Source organism: Callithrix jacchus, chromosome 17 (assembly GCF_049354715.1).
Source record: "Callithrix jacchus isolate 240 chromosome 17, calJac240_pri, whole genome shotgun sequence".
Classification (NCBI taxonomy): Eukaryota; Metazoa; Chordata; class Mammalia; order Primates; family Cebidae; genus Callithrix; species Callithrix jacchus.
In genome coordinates, this window is record NC_133518.1 from 80,675,212 (window position 1) to 80,693,668 (window position 18,457).

The 18,457-nt window shown below is 43.4% G+C and overlaps 1 protein-coding gene across 3 annotated transcripts in view; it reads left to right on the plus strand.

Annotated features, from left to right (window-relative positions):
- Window positions 1-15,723, plus strand: part of UBXN7 (UBX domain protein 7) — a 73,372-nt gene extending 57,649 nt beyond the window's left edge. For all 3 annotated transcript variants that reach the window (XM_054247060.2, XM_035278803.3, XM_054247061.2), the window contains 3 exons: window positions 761-1,154; window positions 1,707-1,786; window positions 6,399-15,723. In XM_054247060.2, the coding sequence (XP_054103035.1) occupies window positions 761-1,154; window positions 1,707-1,786; window positions 6,399-6,560 (636 nt within the window). In that variant the 3' untranslated portion in view covers window positions 6,561-15,723. The remainder of the gene's footprint in view (window positions 1-760; window positions 1,155-1,706; window positions 1,787-6,398) is intronic.
- The last annotated feature ends 2,734 nt before the right edge of the window (window positions 15,724-18,457 follow it).

Here is an 18,457-nt window from a genome sequence, read left to right on the forward strand (position 1 = left end):
GGTTCTTTTTGTTTTTAAAAATACTATCACAGTGCCATTATTATACTCTTAAAAATTATCAGTAATTCTGTAATATCATGAGATATCCAGTGTTCAACTTTAGATTATCTTAGAGTTTTTTTGCTCTATAGTATGTTTGAGCCAGGAGCCAAGTAAGTTCCACTCAAAGACAACATATTTTGTGACTCATTAAGTTTAGTTAAATCTGTGGCGTTAGAACTTCACCAAGGGAAGAACTGTAGATGTTTGCATTTCTCATTGTCATAATGAAACCTTCATTTTAATTAATGGAATTACTAGTTGAAGAATACATTGGTGAACAAAGTAAACATTTGTCTCTGCTTTAGTAATTTTAAAGAATGGTGTTTTGACTTTATATTTAAAACTTTTAATTCTTATCTTTCTCTAGGCAGGTAATAGATAAACTTTTCTTGATTTTGTTCATTTTCCTTTTGATGTTTTAAAAAATGCCTATGATTACTTGAGCCCAGAAGTGCAAGACCAGCCTTGGCAACATAGTGAGAGCCTGTCTCTTAAAAAATATATATATGTGTCTATGTGTGTGTGTGTGTCTATATATACATATATGCATCTTCATTCCAATTTGACTGTGTAAGACAAGTCCTTGCTCTTAAAGTAGAAGGGACATGGTCAGCAGAACATAATAATGAATGACACGCTGTTTTAATTCTTCTGCTGTTTGGCCTGCTTTTTGGTTTAACCTGCTCTTCTCCCTGTGTTTTATGACTCCGTCTCACAGGAGAGCCTTATAGACGCAAGTGAAGACAGCCAGCTAGAAGCCGCCATCAGAGCCTCCTTACAGGAAACACATTTTGATTCAACACAGACAAAACAGGAGAGCCGCTCAGATGAAGAATCTGAATCTGAACTTTTTTCTGGCAGTGAGGAGTTCATATCTGTTTGTGGTTCTGATGAAGAAGAGGAGGTAGAGAATCTTGCCAAGTCCAGAAAGTCTCCCCACAAAGATTTGGGGCATAGAAAAGAGGAGAATAGAAGGCCACTGACTGAGCCCCCAGCCAGAACTGACCCTGGAACAGCCACGAACCACCAAGGATTGCCGGCCGTGGATTCAGAAATACTGGAGATGTCACCTGAAAAATCAGATGGAGTAGTGGAGGGCATAGATATAAATGGTAAGTTACATTTTATACACATACTGTACCTACAACTTGGATACTGGGGCCGGGCATGGTGGATCACTGAGGTTAGGAGTTCAAACCAGCCTGGCCAACATGGCAAAACCCTGTCTCTACTAAAAATACAAAACTTAGCCAGGTATGCTGGCACATGCCTATAGTCCCATCTACTCGGGAGGCTGAAGCAGGAGAGTGTGTTGAACCAAGGATGCAGAGCTTGCCGTGAGCTACGATGGCGCCACTGCACTCCAGCCTGGGCGACAGAGCAAGACTCTGTCTCAAAAAAAAAAAAAACAAAGAAACAACCACCTTGGATATTGAGCTGGGTCCTGTGGTATGATCCTGTAGTCCCAGCTACTGGGAAGACTGTGGCAGGAGAGGCTCTTGAGGCCAGCCTGGGCAGCACCATGAAACTGTCTCTGTGGGAAAAAAATAAAAAATTGAATAATTGCTGAATGGCTTTATTTATTTACATATTTATTTAAACTAATTGTCTGTCTTAAACTTCTATATCCTGTTTTGTTTTGTTTTTTTAAACCCGTTCTTTAGGACCAAAAGCACAGCTGATGTTGCGGTATCCAGATGGAAAAAGGGAACAGATCACTCTTCCAGAGCAAGCTAAACTGCTGGTAAGTACAGGCTTTGTTCAGTTCCAGACCACTGCAGTAAGATGAGTCACAAACGTCGGTTTCTTGGTGCATAGAAAAGTTACATTTACATGATTCCATAGTGTATGTGTGCAGAGCATTGTATCTTTAAAAATAAAAAGCACATAACTTAATTTTAAAACACTTTTGCTAAAAAGCGCTAACGATCATCTGAATCCTCAGTGAGTCGTCATCTTTTTGTTGGTGGAGGGTCTTGATATTATGGCTACTGACTGATCAGGGTGATCAGGCAATTTCCTAAAATGTGACAGCAATGAAAGCTTTCTCTGTAGCATGTGTTGCTGTTTGATAGTATTTTACCCACAGTAGGACTTCTTTCAAAACTGGAGTCAGTCTTCTTAAACCGCAGAAGCTTTATCTACCAAGTTTATGTAGTATTCTCAATCCTTTGTTGTCACGTCAACAGTGTTAACAGAGTCTTCACCAGGAGTAGATTCCGTCTCAAGAAATCAATTTCTTTGCTCATCCACAAGATGTAACTCCCCTACTTTTAACGCTTGATCATGAGATTGCAGCCATTCAGTCACATTGTCATCCTCCACTCTGGTTCTCTTGCAGTTTTTACCCCACCTGCAGTCACTTCCTCCAGTGATTTCTTAAACCCCTCAAAGTCATCATGATTGTTGGAATCAGTCTCTTCCAAAGTGCCGTTCATGTTGATATTTTGCCCTCCTATGAATTGTGAATGTTCTTAATGCCATTTAGACGGGTGAATCCTTTCCAGAAGTTTTTCAGTTTACTTTGCCCAGATCCATCAAACGAATCTGTATTTATGGCAGCGATATCATTTTAAAAAAAAAGGGGGGGGTGTCTATTGCCAAGGCTGGAGTGCAGTGGTCATAGCTCACTATAACCTTGACTGTCCCTCCACCCCTGCCCTGGTTTGGGTGATCCTCCTTCCTCATCCTCCTGAGTGTCTACACCCAATTAATATGATTTTTTTGTAGAGATGGTTTCTTACTGTGTTGCCAGGGCTTAGCTCAACTCCTGGCCTCAAGTAATCCTCTCACCTCAGCCTCCCAAAGTGTTGAGATTTGGCCCCATGCCTGGCCAAATGTATTTCTTAAATAAGATTTAAAAGTTGAAATTACTCCTTGATCCATGGGCTGCATGCAGAAAGGATGTTGGGTTAGCAGACTGGAAACAATATTCATTTTTATTTACATTTTCATCAGAGCTCTTAGGTGACTAGGTGCATTCTAAGTGAGCAGTTACATGTTGAATTTTTTTTCTGAGCAGTAGGTCTCAACAATGAGCTTAAAATATTCAGTAAGCCATGCTGTAAATTGATGTGCTGTCATCCAGGTTTTGTTGTTACAGTTGTAGAACACAGGCAGAGTAGATTCAACATAATTTTTAAGGGACCTGGGATTTTGGAATGTTAAATGAGTGTTGACTTCAACTGGAAGTCACCAGCTGCATTACCACCTAACAAGAAAGGCAGCTTGTTTGAACCTTTGAGGGCAGTTACTGACTTCTCCTCTCTAGCTGTGAAAGTCCTAGATGGCATCTTCCTCCAATAGAAGGCTGTTTTGTCACACGTGAAAAACCATTAATGTCATTACCTTCATGAATTATCTTAACTACATCTTCTGGATGAGTTTCTGCACTCGCTGCGTCAGCACTTGCTGCATCACCTTGCACTTTTTTATGTCATGGAGATGGCTTCTTTCCTTCAACCTCATGAACCAACCTCTACTAGCTTCCAGCTTTCCTTCTGGAGCTTCCTTGTCTCCCTTAGACTTCATAGGATTGAAGAGAGTTAGAACCTTGCTTTTGATTAGGCTTTGACTTAAGGGAATGTTGTGACTGGTTTGATTTTTCTCTGCAGACCACAAAAACTGTCTCCTTTTCAGCAGTAAGGCTGTTTTTCTTTCTTATCATTTGTGTGTTCACTGGTGTAGCACTTTTAATTTCCTTCAATGACTTTTCCTTGCATTCACAGCTTGGCTAACTGGTGAGAGACCGAGCTTTGTTTCTGTCTCAGCTTTCAACATGCCTTTCTCACTAAGCTTAATCATTTTTAGCACTTGATTGATTTTGAGAATGTACAACAGTTCCTTTCACTTGAGTATTTAGAGGCCTACAATGGTAGGGTTATTAATTGGCCTAATTTCAGTACTGTCATGTCTCGGGGAATAAGGAGGCCTGAATAGAGGGAGAAAGATGGGGAAATTGCCGGTAGGTGGAGCAGCCAGAACATACTCATTTCTCCAGGTTGCGGTTTTGGGTGGGCGTGGTTTGTGGAGCCCAAAAAGAACTAAAATAGTAACCTCAAAACAGCTGCTCACAGATGATTATAATAGGTAAAATAATGAAACACAGAATACTGCAAGCATTACCGAAAGTGATGCAGAGGCATGGCGTGAGCAGGTGCGGTTGGAAAGCGCAGCCGGCAGAGGCACGTGACCGAGGCTGCTGTAGACCTTCAGTAAAGGGAAGCGCAGTAACACCGGGCACGCCTCTCTATCTAATTGGAAGCATTGTCTCGAAGCAGAGAAGCTATTTAATTGGAGCAAGTTCAGCGAGATTTGCTTGATAATTCTTTGAAATAGGTGTGGGAGGCTGGGCGCAGTGGCTCACTCCTGTAATCCCAGCCCTTTGGGAAGCCAAGGCAGGAGGATCACTGGAGTCCAGGAGTTTGAGACCAGCCTGGACAACAAAGTAAGACCCTGTCTCTGAAGAAAAGAAAGAAAGAAAGAAAGAAAGAAATAGGTGTTAGGTGTTTAGTCTGCTCTCCATCTGCAAACTGTGGTGAGTCGTGTTGTTGGCTGGCCGGCTGGCCGGTTGGTTTGAGACAGGGTCTTGCTGTTTTGCTCACCTGAGGTCCACCTGCCCCACCTCCACTACTCCACTGGCCCAGTCTCAGCTCACTGCAGCCTCTGCTTCCTGGGCTCAAGCCAGCCTCCCACCTCAGCCTCCCAGGTAGCTGGGACCACAGGTGTGTGCCACCACACTCAGCTAATTTTTAAAAAGTCTTTTTTGTAGAGGAGGGTTCTCACTATGATCTTGAACTCCCGAGCTCAAGTGATCCTCCTGCCTCAGCCTCCCAAAGTGCTGGGATTACAGGTGGCAGCACCCGGTCATGAATCTTAATTCTATTTAGTTTATTTCCTTCCCAGATTAACTTAGGTAAGCCACATATGTTGCAGTGAAGATTTTTCTGTTTCATGCTTGCATGGAATAGAAACCCAACTGAAATGATTCCTTCTGGAAAAGGACGACTGGTTATTTGAAGAGAATAGTGGTTTTCCTAGTTGCTGGAACTGCAGAGTGTTTAAGAGTTATGTCTGTTTTCCTGTGTTTCTCTTCTGGGACCTCTAGGTTTTCTCTTGCGATCCCCTGCTTCACACCATTCTCCTTTCTGTATACTGGTGGCTTTTGTTTATTCCTCAACTCATACGTGGCCCATCATGGTGATGCTGGAGGCATTTTTATCTAAAATTCACAGACAATGAGCTTTCTGGGTTTTTTCTTCTTCCTCTTCCTCTTTTTCCTTTTTTTGGAGACAGGCTCTGTCTCTGCCCAGGCTGGAGTGCAGTGGCATGATCTTGGCTTACTGCAACCTCTGCCTCCCAGGCTTAAGCCATTCTCCTCCCACCTCCACCTCCCCAGTAGCCGGGACTACAGGAACATACCACCATTCCTGGCTAGTTTTTATTTTTGTTTTGAGACAAAGTCTGGCTCTGTCACCCAGGCTAGAGTGTAGTGGCGTAATCTCGGCTCAGTGCATTCAATTCCAGGTTCAAGCAATTCTCTTGCCGCGGCCTCCCAAGTAGTTGGGATTACAGGTGCGCACCACCATGCCAAGCTAATTTTTTTGTATTTTTAGTAGAGATGGGGTTTCGCCACGTTGCCCAGGCTGGTCTCAAAAAACTTCTGTGCTCAAGGTATCCACCCTCCTCGGCCTCCCACAGGGCTGGGATTACAGTTTTGAGCCACCGTGCCCGACACCCTCTGTTTTTTAACTGCTGGAAAACAGAATCTTGAGTCTGATTAGCTTAGCTTAGCCTGTGAATGAATCCCTTGGGTCAGGCATTCCTGGCCATTGCTATGGCTGGAGATAATTAGGCTGATTCTTGAAGACCATTTTACTGAAATGCAAGCAGTGTTTAAGTTTGATGGGAAGCAGAGAGGGAGATATTGAAGAAACCTGCAAAAGTATTCTCTGGTGGTACAGTTTCTGAGAAGTGAAGAAGAGCTTCAGTGTACAGGTGGCTAGATTGGCTAGGTAGAATGAAGGCCATATCTTCCTTGCTAAAAGGAAGAAAGGAAAACTGATAATGTTTAAAATAAGAGCAATAATTTAATTATATAAATAGTGACTGGGTGTATTTATTGGGGAGACAAAGAGTAACTGTGTGTATATCAGTATCACTTAATGGCTTTAAGTAACTGGGTGCAGATATATCATCTCCGCGTCCAAAGGGCAAGCGTTGGTTATCTGAAAGAAGGACCTACACTAATAGCTGATGTAATATGATTAAAAAGAGAATGTTTTCTATTGAATTCACTAATATGCTCTTTCCTTTCATTTGCATCTCATGGCTTTGTCTTCTCTTGTTGTTGATAGGCTTTGGTGAAGCACGTCCAGTCTAAAGGATACCCAAATGAACGCTTTGAACTCCTCACCAACTTTCCTCGAAGGAAACTGTCTCATCTGGACTATGACATTACCTTGCAAGAGGCAGGCCTTTGTCCCCAAGAGACTGTCTTTGTACAGGAAAGAAATTAACACCACGGCCTGACCTCTCTCAGCCTCCCCCTTTTTCCCTTTTCCCACGAGATACCGTGTCACTCAGTGTGCATTTGGCTCACAGGACCACAGAGCCAGAGTTGGGCAAGCGAGTCACCTTCCTTCTCTTTTCTTTCTTGATCTCTCCTATAATCAGTCTCTTTCTCCCCCTTTGTTTCTCCCCGCCGACTCTGTCCCCTTCCTCTCCTCTCCCCCCACACTTACTTTCTTACCTGATCTGGTGACCAAACTGAAGTGTAAGGATAAGGCCCCTCCTAGTTCCAGCAGCAGGAGCTGTGTGTTCCAAGCAGCGGTCTCTTGCACGGCACTCTTTTGGGATCAAATGTTAATGTTACTCCCCAGACTCCTCTGGCAAAGGAATGGCTAGATTCAGAGTAAGAACAACCTCCCTTTTTTGTAAGCCCCCATTTTTAGTAGGAGAAGAAATTCTCTAACATGTGTTTTGTTTTGTTGTATTCTTCATGTAGGAAATATCACTTAACAAAATATCCGGGCTTTTGTTTATGTGGAAGAAGCATCCCTTGTAATTATTGCTCATCATACTTAAAAACTGTTGTCAAAGGATTTTCATGTTCCAGCTATAAGAACTGTTTCCATGACATGTGTTATTGGCAATACGGGGTGTATAGCTTGGAGTGACTTTCACTGCCCTGGCCTGAGACAATTTTGTTATTACTCTGTATTGATCCTGCTGGTCCAAGAACGGACATGAAGGAGCCTGTCGTGGTGACGGGGATGGGCAGGTGCTTGCTGTTTCTGCCAGCACAGCATAGTCGTCCCCTGGAGTCCTCCATCGTCTGGGACTGCAGTGGTCTGTAGGAAGGCAGCTCATCAGTCCTCATGTAGTGCAATGGCTTGTAATTGCGGCCACTGTGGTTACTGATTGTCCTGTGTTGTTTCAGGCGTACTTAGATATGTCCCTGGCAAGAAAGAAAGCCATTCAGCTGAGAGTTGCTAACCACCTTCTTTTGGTTAGAAATAATGGTTCATTTTTTGCCCCTGGTTGGAATAGTCTCTAAAAGGCTCTGGTGACTGAATTGAACTTGAGTCCGCATGCTGCTTTCTTTCAAAGGGTATCAAAACTGAAAGCCTCTCTAAGGGGAAGACCTTTAAACTCAATTCAGAAGACAACATTTAGTAAGGGGGATGGTGGAGGTTACTAGTCGTTTTCAGATGTGGGTTTTTTCTGCCAACAAAACCCAGTTCAAATTGGAGTTGGTGAAAGCTTTCTTCAGTATTTTTTAGAAGAGGCCATCTTGAATCTGCGTAATACCATTTATATATCCACTTCACTCTATGCTCAGTTCTTATTTTGAGCTTAAATGGAGTCCTCTGAAGGGGTAGTCGTGATTCTGGTGGCAAAACTAGAACTTTTAACTTGTAAAATTAAAATATTAAATGAACCTTTTTTGTCAATTGAGGATTTAGATTGATTCTTTGATCTGAGGAACGTAACCCGATGTTGCGTAGAGGCCTTTAGGTTTTCATCTACTTTAAGATTGCTCTCCTGGCAATTAGGGGGTTTGGGAAAAGACAAAGAAGTGTTGCTAGTACAGAGTTATGGAGTACGATTTCTAATGGTGTTGGATTTTGAGGAACTCTCCCTAAAGAATGAGTTATGTATCTCCTCACAGAAATCATGGAAAATTGTTTATTCTTCAGTGAGTCCCTTTGAATTAATGTTCTTACATTTTTTCTAAGTCTGTGTAAGTGCTATGTATAAGTATATAATTGTATAAATATTTATAAATATATTTATATAATTACGGTTTCATTTCTACCTTGAGTCAAAGTTCTCTCTCCAGAGTGGTGACTGAGTAATACTTACACTTTGGTGTTTTTTATGGCTCTTGAGGCTCAACCAGCAGCTTTTGATTTATTGAGCAAAAGATGGTTTTTATGTTAATTCCTCAATTGTGTCTCTGAACTTGGGTAACATACTTGCTGTTTGAAGAATAGAGCTATGTACTGTTAAAGGTGCCCTGGAGGGTAAGACATTTGTTGGTAGTAGACAAGGTCAGAAATCTAAAAATTCAGGAAGGCACAGGTAAGAAAAGGAGGTATGCTCAGCTTGGTGCGCTGATGGCCCCCATTTGCATGCCCAAAAGAGTCACAGCTGAAGCCCAGATCAGTCAGATATGTCAACAGTTTACCCATGGGGCTCTGTTTCATTCTCTTTACCTTCTAGCTGCTCATGGTAAAACATATTCAGAGAAGCTGGTAGCGTGGCCATTAGTATGGGGATGTAGCTCTTTTCCATATGCTCAGCACTTGCAGAGTCATTTATGAGAAACCAAAGTGACTTTTTTAACTTAGGCTATAAAGTGATTGAAGAGATGGCATGCCGCATTCATCCAACTTAACATCTAACTGGGATGTTTACAAGAGGTGGTGGGTTTTATTTTGTTTTGTTTTGAGGCAGGAGTGTCATTATCTTAGGGTCGATACAGAGGTCCATGGGAGGAGTTATGGATTGTACATGGGAAGAATACATAAGGAGTATTGCCTTGCTCAAGAATTCAATCCACTGACAGAAGTCTGCTTTTTCCAGTTTGCCGTATTTCCTCTGCAGGTTCCTTTGCTCTTTAGGAGAGAGGTTTTATTGAATAGATTCAATGAGGTCAGTAGGTTAGTTAAAAACAGTCATTCCTTGTGGGTGTTGGAAACAGTTTGAAAGAGAGTGTTAAAAAAAAAAAAAAAAAAAGCTAGGGAGGAAAAGAACCAGAAAGATAGACTTCCAGAGTGATAAGAGAAAAATACAGGGAGATGGAATGAAAACTAGTGGAAAGGCAGGGCGCGGTGGCTCATACCTGTAATCCCAACACTTTGGGAGGCCTAGGCGGGCAGATCACCTGAGGTCAGCAGTTCAAGACCAGCCTGGTCAACATGGTGAAACACCATCTCTACTAAAATGCAAAAATTACCTGGGCGGGGTGGCGGACACCTGTGATCACAGATACTCGGGAGGCTGTGGCAGGAGAATGGCTTGAATGCAGGAGGCAGAGGTTGCAGTGAGCCAAGATTGCGCTATTGCACTCCAGCCTGGGCAACAGAGGGAGACTCCATCTCAAATTTAAAAACAAACAAAACTAGTGGGGGAAAAAGTGAGAGGAATACTTTTATGGATTTGATACCGGAAGGAACCAGAGAAGAGACAGAACAACGCCAAATCAGAAAAGAATGGGAAGCTAACACTGAGTGACGGGCATGTGCTAGGTACTTGTATGTACACTTTCTTCCCATTGTATAAAGAAGAAAACAGGCGTAGAGAACTTACTCAGGACGCCGTAGCTAGTGAGTGGCAAATCGGAATTGGAACCCAGAGCCCATCCAGTTTTAACCTCCATGCTGTGCTCTCCTGCAGCGAGAGAATCAAGTCACTCAGATGATGATCTTCTCATTGTTTGGCTTTGTACATTATCATTTAGTTTTGTTCCTTTCAATATAGGAAAGTCGTTGGGTTAAAGTTGTGGGATTTGCACTGTGCCTATACATTTTTATTTATGCCATTGAGAGGCTAATGATTGCTTTTTAAAAACGGTGCACTGTTGAAGATGTGAAAGGAAAATCACTATGTGGCGTTATTTGCCAAGAATAAATGAAAAGGATAAAAAAACAATTTTATCTTCTTTTAACCATTTTCAAAAATGATGCCATTTTCTTTTTTTTTTTTTTTTTGAGATGGAGTCTCTATGGCCAGGCTGGAGTGCAGTGGTGCCATCTTGGCTCCCTGCAACCTCTGCCTCCGGGGTTCACGTGATTCTCCTGCCTCTCAGCCTCCTGAGTACTGGGACTGCACGAGCACGTTAGCACGTCCAGCTAATTTTTGAATTTTTAGTAGAGACAGGTCTCACCATGTTGGCCAGGACGTTCTTGAGCTCTTGACCTCATGATCCACCCGCCTCGGCCTCCCAAAGTGCTGAGATTACAAGTGTGAGCCACTGCGCCCAGCCTACAATTATCTTTTCTGTCCCATCAATACCAGATTATTGTAGACCTTCTGTGTGTATGTTTTAAATCTTGTATATAATTCTACTTCTTGACTACATAAGTCAACAGTTATCTATTGAGTTCTTAATTGAAGTTGGAAATATTTTGAAACCTAAGATCTAATTCCTGGCTGGGTGTGGTGTCTTATTCCTGTAATCCCAGGATTTTGGGAGTCTGAGGCAGGCAGATCACCTGAGGTCGTGAGTTTGAGATCAGCCTGGCCAACATGGTGAAATCCCGTCTTTACTAAAAATAACAAAAATTAGCCGGGCATGGTGGTACATGTCTGTGATCTCAGCTGCTCGGGAGACTGAGGCACAAGAATCGCTTGAACCCAGGAGGCAGAGGTTGCAGTGAGCTGAGATCACACCACTGCACTCCAGCCTGGGTGACAGACCCAGACGCCGTCTCAAAAAATAATAAAGATCTGACTCCTTCCTGTTTTATCCAGTTAGGGAGACACACTACACGTGAAGTGATTGGAGAGCATGTAAATGTTTACTTTTCTGGGATTGCACTATAATTAAAGTTTAGAAAAGGGAAGGAATAGAGCATGTTTTAGTGTGCAAAGTCTTAAGACTGAAAAGTAGCAAGCACTGTAGCTCAGATTTCTTTTTGACTCACCTACTTCTTCAGCTCTACCTTCTGTAACTTCTAGATTTACGGCATGAAGTTCTGTCAGTAAGGCATAGCCAGTACCCAAGTGGGAAAGAATTACTGATCTCCCAGAGTAAAGGATCCTAGCTAGCAGGGATCTCACTTACACACTCGGGAAAATACCAGAGGGAGCCACTAGCAACTGAGAAATGAAGGCGGGATTTCACTCCTCTCTACCCAGGCACAAGTGAAATGCAGCGCAGTATCCTACATGCAGAACGGGCACTAGAGGTGTCAGTGCGCTTGGGTAACAGCTCTGCTAATCATTACCTTCACACTCCTCTCTTCTTAATCTCGGGTTTCTTATCTGAAAAATGAGAGAATTGGACTAGATTAATAGTTCTCAGCCTTTTCTAGACACCAAATGAGATGATCTCTGAAGTCCTTTTCCACTCACTCTCTCCCCTTGATTGCATGTTACCCCTAGGCTGATTAGAATGTGCTGGTTAGTCAGTTGCTTTTCTTTTCCTCTGTGTTCAGGTCTCATTTGACCAATGCTCGTAATTTTACTGTGATGACGGAAGTCTCCCAAAAGGAGAGTATGATAGTCATAGGACTAGTAATAATCTTTTCAATAATTCCTTAGTTTTGAAAACTTAATGCTGTGTGCCTAATCAGTGTTAAGTATGTAACTAAAATGTAAGTGAGAACCAAATATGTCACTAGCTGGCATTAAATTTTATTTTTACTTGAATACTTACTTAAAGTACTTTACTGGCCTGTTGGGAAATTGATTTGCATAAGTTGTAAGATTCACACATTTTGGTAGAAACAACTTTTTCAAATACAATTGGGCTGACTTTAAAAAATGTTTCTTACCCTTAGAGTGTATCATTATCATGTCATTCTTACCCTGTCTCTACGTTTTTGACCATCATTTAACTGCTCAGTAAGTCATGGGGTGCAGGCTGATGAATTAGTCTTGTGTAGGACTAAAAAGTAATGAGCATAGGGAGAACCACTTTCCCTGGTGAACATGGCAGTTTCCCAGTAACACAAGCCTTGATGGCTAAGGCAGCTGTGTACTGTGGACACTCAACCTCCCTGGGGGGCCTCGCTTAGCATTTCACTCAGTCTTGCCATGAAACACGGTGTTGCACAGTACACCTCTTGGAATAGTGGCAAGAGTGTTCTTTAGAACTGCAGAATCCAGCAGGGAATACCACACCAATATATTGGTTTCTCCGGTTACGTAGAGATTTGGTATTTCAGTGGTCTCACCTATGTGTCCTGCTAGAGAGATGGTTTAGAATCAAAAATTTCTTGACGTCTTTAAAAATAGAGATGATGGTGGCCTTGTATTTTTCCTGTGAAGTGGATTTACATGGTGGTATTATTGGATGTGACGGCAAGACCTTTAATGAGAACATCTTCTAATCCTGCTTCCTGTGTTACTTTTCCATTTATTTTTAACATTCATTATCTTAAAATAGTTACGATTTTTAACGTAATTGGCTGTGTTTAAGAAATTCCATTTCAAAGTCTTAATATGTAACAATCTTCATTTTTTATAAAATCAAAGGAAATTTTTGAGGCAAACTGACTTTTATGGCTTATTTTCCCGGTAGCTAAGGAGACTTCTCTTGTTTCAAATAGAGCGTGGCTAGCTCTATGATGGCCCACCCTCTCTGTGGCCTGCCAGTTGCTGTTGTATGGCTTAAATCTCAGACAGTCTCATAAGCATTTTTGCCATAGGCCTTTCTTTGCCGGATTGATTTTAAAATAAAGTTGGGCAATCCATTTTTTTTTTTTTAGACGGAGTTTCGCTCTTGTTACCCAGGCCGGAGTGCAATGGCACGATCTCGGCTCACCGCGACCTCCGCCTCCTGGGTTCAGGCAATTCTCCTGCCTCAGCCTCCCGAGTAGGGGGGATTACAGGCACGCGCCACCGTGCCCAGCTAATTTTTTGTATTTTTAGTAGAGACGGGGTTTCACCATGTTGACCAGGATGGTCTCGATCTCTTGACCTTGTGATCCACCTGCCTCGGCCTCCCAAACTGCTGAGATTACAGGCATGAGCCACCGAACCCGGCCCTGGGCAATCCAATTTGATCTACTTTAATAAACATAATTTAGCATTTCTGTAATGAGAAAGTATTTTCAAAAGATAACCAGATTTACTTCTAGGATTAGAGATGGTGAATGCCAAGAACAATCACATCTGAATCTATAAATATAAGAAGTTTCATTGTACTTAATTCTTTGGTAGCAAACATCAAGTTTTATTGTGTAATTGTATTTCCTCTATAGAGATCACAGTACTCTGGGAATTTATATGCCTTTTAAAGGTCATTTGGGTTTTCAAATGGGAAGAATAGGTTAAGCTGGACTAAAGTAATATTTTATCTCAACAAAAGAACTTATTAATCTAACTGGGCTAGCGTGAGTTATCCATTGTTTAGACACGGTAAGTGGGAAACATTTTAACTCATTAGATAAATTCTGACCTGGAATTGAATTCTCCCTCTCTTCAAGTCTTTTCAATTTGCTTTTTTCATAGACTCAATATGGAAATCTTAACTGATAAGGGAGAGATTCTTGATCTGGACCCATTCCCTGCCATTCTGCTTTTTCCTGTCAAGGTAGCTGACTCAGTAGTGCATGTCAGTCACCAGGATCTATTTCAGGGTGATGACATTCGACTGACATTAGACCGTTTATACTCAGTTGGATACCTTGCTGTTTTCAACAGCATGATTTTACAGTATGCTTTTCTCAGAGCTTGGCATTCTTAATGGAAATATCAAATGATGTAGTTCCAAATCTAAATGAGTTTATGACACTGATCATACGCTTTTAACAATAACTTTTGGATAACATTTGCCCTGTAAGTGAAACCTTACATGGAGTGACTGTTGCCATCAGAAAATCCCCTTTGACCTGCTAATGAGAGTGAAAGTAGTATGTGACCTGTACTTTTCAGTTAATGAGTAGCAAGCTTCTCGTAGGGGCTGCTTATCTTACCCATTTGGAGTCTTGGGCCTTGTTACTTTCCTGGGTTTGTCCCTTCAGCCTGGAAAGGCGACTTAAAACACCAGGAAACAGGAAAGCTGTGAGATAACCCAGTCTTAGAGGTAGGGAAATGAGTTGATGCTGACATACACTTAGACTGAGGGGCTTCCGTCCAAGCTTTGGATGGATCCGTTAGACACAGTTTTCTTCACTCCTCTGATCATCTTTTTTTTCCAGAAAGGTTTTTTTTTGTTGTTGTTGTTGTAAACAACTTCTAAACATCGGGTGTCTTTTTTTTTTTAAGCCCTTTAAGAAAGTCCTTTGTCGAGTAGGTATTGACCGTCCCATGGAAACTCAGGAGTGTTGGGTAGGCTCTGCATGCTTCGTGTGAGTTCATTTGAACAATGCAGTTCGAATCACCTGGGAAGTCTAGTTCTGGCATGTCTTCACTGGTTGTGTTTTTAAACATTTTTCATGTCATTTTCCAAACCTCACTTTACATCTTACTCAGAGACGTTAATCGAGGAATGACATTTCTGAGGGGATAGGGATGAGGGTGGGTTGGGGACTTGAGTGAAGTCAGCTTGGGGTGATTTGCTTTCGGTGTTTTCTAAAGCGGTTCCTGACAGTGTTTAGAGATTCCCTGCGATGTTTGTGTGCTCAGCTTATTCTGGACAAAGTGGAGGGGAGGGTCGTTCTGAGATTTGCACTGGGAATGCAGGACAGGCTCCAAGTTTAATCTGCAATGTAACTTTGCTGTTGAATCCAAGAAGATGACAGAGTCAGTGCTCCTCTCCTGCTGCAGTGTTTCTGGCAAGTGCTCCCTGAAATGCACATCAAGTTCTGTTTTCGGGGCCTTTTCTCCCGTGGTGCTAGGAGATACCATTTATTATTAATGCAGCTCTTCTCAGTAGTGGGGAGAAGTCTTTGGGATCATTGAGCAAGGGGCAGCTGGACTATGAACTGAAGTTTTTTGTTCAAGACACATTAGAGCCCCTCCTGTATATCTAATAAGTCATCACTAAGGTGCTAGGGAAAGCCTTCAATTGGAGACATACAGGCGGCAGAAAATTCAACTTGTCAGAGGAGAAAAACATGCCGTTAGGTAAAGTGAGCTGTAACTGCTGACTAAGACTCAATGGAACTTCCACGTGCTCTAAACCAGGGAAATCTCAGATAACTGGGCGTGATCTGTCTATAGATATCCATAGTCTATAGGTAAATACCTTCCAAAAGGAGGATCTTCCTCTCAGCTGGCGATCCTCTGCTTCGGGCTGTACCAAATTGTGAATACTCTTGCTGTGTTGTACCCAGTTGCTTTATATTAATACTGCAACTTGAAATGGGGAGGGAGGGGGGACAGCTGGGGGGGGCGGGGAGTGGGGCGGTCGGTCTTTTGAAGACATCAGCTCACTGTGCTGAGAGGGACCAAGCTCAAGGAAACCTCTGACCTAGACATTGAACTGCTGCATTTTTTATAAAGACATGTAAATGTCCTGTTGTAATATTTGATCTTGGAAATAAAAACAAAAACTTTTCAGTATTACTTTTCTGTGCTGTTGTTTTTACAAGATAAGACTCTCTGGATATGACTTTCAGTAAAGCAATTTAGATTTCAAAAGCTTGCTGTCCGACTGTCATGTGTGACATTTGCCAGGCTTTTTTCTGCCCTTCACAGCATGTGGAATGTTTATGGTAAGCACTGTCAATGTTGGCTGCGTTGTTACCGAGACACTGGGAAGCTGCTAGCCCTATTAGGCAAGTGCAAGTTCTGTATTTGACATACGTGGGCAATTCAAGTGTCTAGTCTTTCAGACCAGTGGTGATTACTGATAGTTCATTGAGGACTTAAAAAGTGAAGGAAATCAGTAAATTAATGGGCAAAAAGACGAGATAAAATTACATGGTATAATAGATAGAAATTGGTATCATTGCTGGATGCGGTGGCTCACGCCTGTACTCCCAGCACTTTGGGAGGCCGAGGCGGGCGGATCACAAGGTCAAGAGATCGAGACCATCCTGGTCAACTTGGTGAAACCCCGTCTCTACTAAAAATACAAAAATTATCTGGGTGTTGGCTGGGCTCAATGGCTCACGCCTGTAATCGCAGCACTTTGGGAGGGTGAGGCAGGTTGATCACAAGGTCAGGAGTTTGAGGCCAGTCTGGCCAACATGGTGAAACCCTGTCTCTACTAAAAATACAAAAATTAGCCAGGCGTGGTGGCGGCCACCTGTAATCTCAGCTACAGAGGCTGAGGCAGGATCACTTGAGCCCAGGAGGCAGAGGTTGCAGTGAGCTGAGTGAGATTGTACCACTCTAGCCTGGGTGACAAGAACGAAAGTGTCTCAAAAAAAAATCAGCTGGGTGTGGCAGTGGTGCCCGTAATTCCAGCTACTTGGGAGGCTGAGGCAGGCTGAATTGCTTGAACCCGGGGAGGTGGAGCTTGCGGGAAGCTGCAATCACGTCCAGCCTGGGTGACCAAGTGAGACCACCTCACCTCAAAAAAAAAAAAAAAAACTGGCCAGGCGTGGTGGCTCACACCTGTAATCCCAGCACTTTGGGAGGTCAAGAGATCGAGACCATCCTGGTCAACATGGTGAAACCCTGTCTCTACTAAAAATACAAAAAATTAGCTGGGCATGGTGGCGCGTGCCTGTAATCCCAGCTACTCAGGAGGCTGAGGCAGGAGAATTGCCTGAACCCAGGAGGCAGAGGTTGCGGTGAGCCGAGCCGAGATCGCGCCATTGCACTCCAGCCTGGGAAACAAGAGCCAAACTCCGTCTCAAAAAAACAAAACAAAACTGGCATTGCTGCTTAGTTCAGCTGTACAGTGACGGCTGTGTGCTCCTCCTCTTCTTTTTTTCTTTTTGAGATTGTTAGTCTCACTTTGTCACCAGGCTGAAATGCAGTGGCGCCATCTCAGCTCACTGCAAGCTCCCCTTCCAGGGTTCAAGTGATTCTCCTGCCTCAGCCTCCTGAGTAGCTGGGACTACAGGCCCACACCACCACACTCAGCTGACTTTTGTATTTTTCACAGAGCTGGGTTTCACCATGTTGGCCAGGCTGGTCTGGAACTCCTGACCTCAAGTGATGCACCCGCCTCTGCCTGCCAAAGGGCTGGGATTACAGGCGAGAGCCATGACTGCAGCCTGCACCTCGGCTGGGTCTCTGTATGGTGCTGATCCCCAGGACTTGACTCTGGGTCCTCTTTAACCCTCCCTCTGTGATATTCTCACAACACCAACCCTTGTGTATAATGCTGCCAATTTCTCAAATCTCTGACTCCAGTCCATCCTCCTCCAAGCTTCAGACTCACACGTCCAGCTCCTTAATACTACACCTACAGTTGGAGGTATCACATTTAATCTGAAACTCCTCCCCACTCAGACCCACAAACCTGCCAGAAACTTAAGTCATTTTCTTTCATTCCCCCACATCCAATCCAACGGCAAGTCCTTTAACTTCTACCTCCAAAATGTGCATAATATAACCCTACTTTCCAATCCACTGCCATTAATCAAGCCCAAGTGTACCGAGACCAGCTCGGCCGTAGAGACCCCACCCAGGCGGCGCAGAGGGCATTGAGAAGCAGACACTCAGGTAGAACAGCCAAGTGGGACTATCCGGGGCCCACAGCCTTCCGAGCCGAGAGCCTCGGGCTGAGGGCCTCGAGCAGACGCTGACCCACCTAGTTACTGTCTCTGAACAGGTGATGCGTATTCACAAACAGGTGTTCTGCGTTTTCTCATAGAACCAAGATAAACTAGGTGGGCAGCTGGCGCCGGCTTACCACTGATCACAGACAAACGAAAAAGCATTCTCCACGAGGGAGGCACGGGGCCAGGGTCCACACCCCGTGTTTGAAGGATAGTTTTAACCAGTGCATGATGTTTGTATCCTGTCTTGCCCTTTAGAATGTCCCTAACAGTTTTCCATGCGGAGCTTGGCTGGCTAGGTTTTCCTTGCCATCCTTCTTCCTAGCAAACAATACGTTGTATCATCTACTCAGCATTTCTCAGCAATCATACACTTAGCATTTCTCAACACAAGTGACCTGCTTTTCACCTTGATCACTGCAACAGTCTCTGCTCTTACTCTCTTCTCATTCCCCTCAGAACGTCCAGGCTCCTTACTTCATGCCACCCCGTTTGCTCACTGCCTGCCAGCTAACTGGCCTTCTCTCAAAGCTCAGCAGCCTCGGCAGCTCTTCCACGTAAGTTCTCCTCCTGGTCTCAGCATGGATCGCTTTCTTTCATCCTTCAGGTCTCAGCCTAAA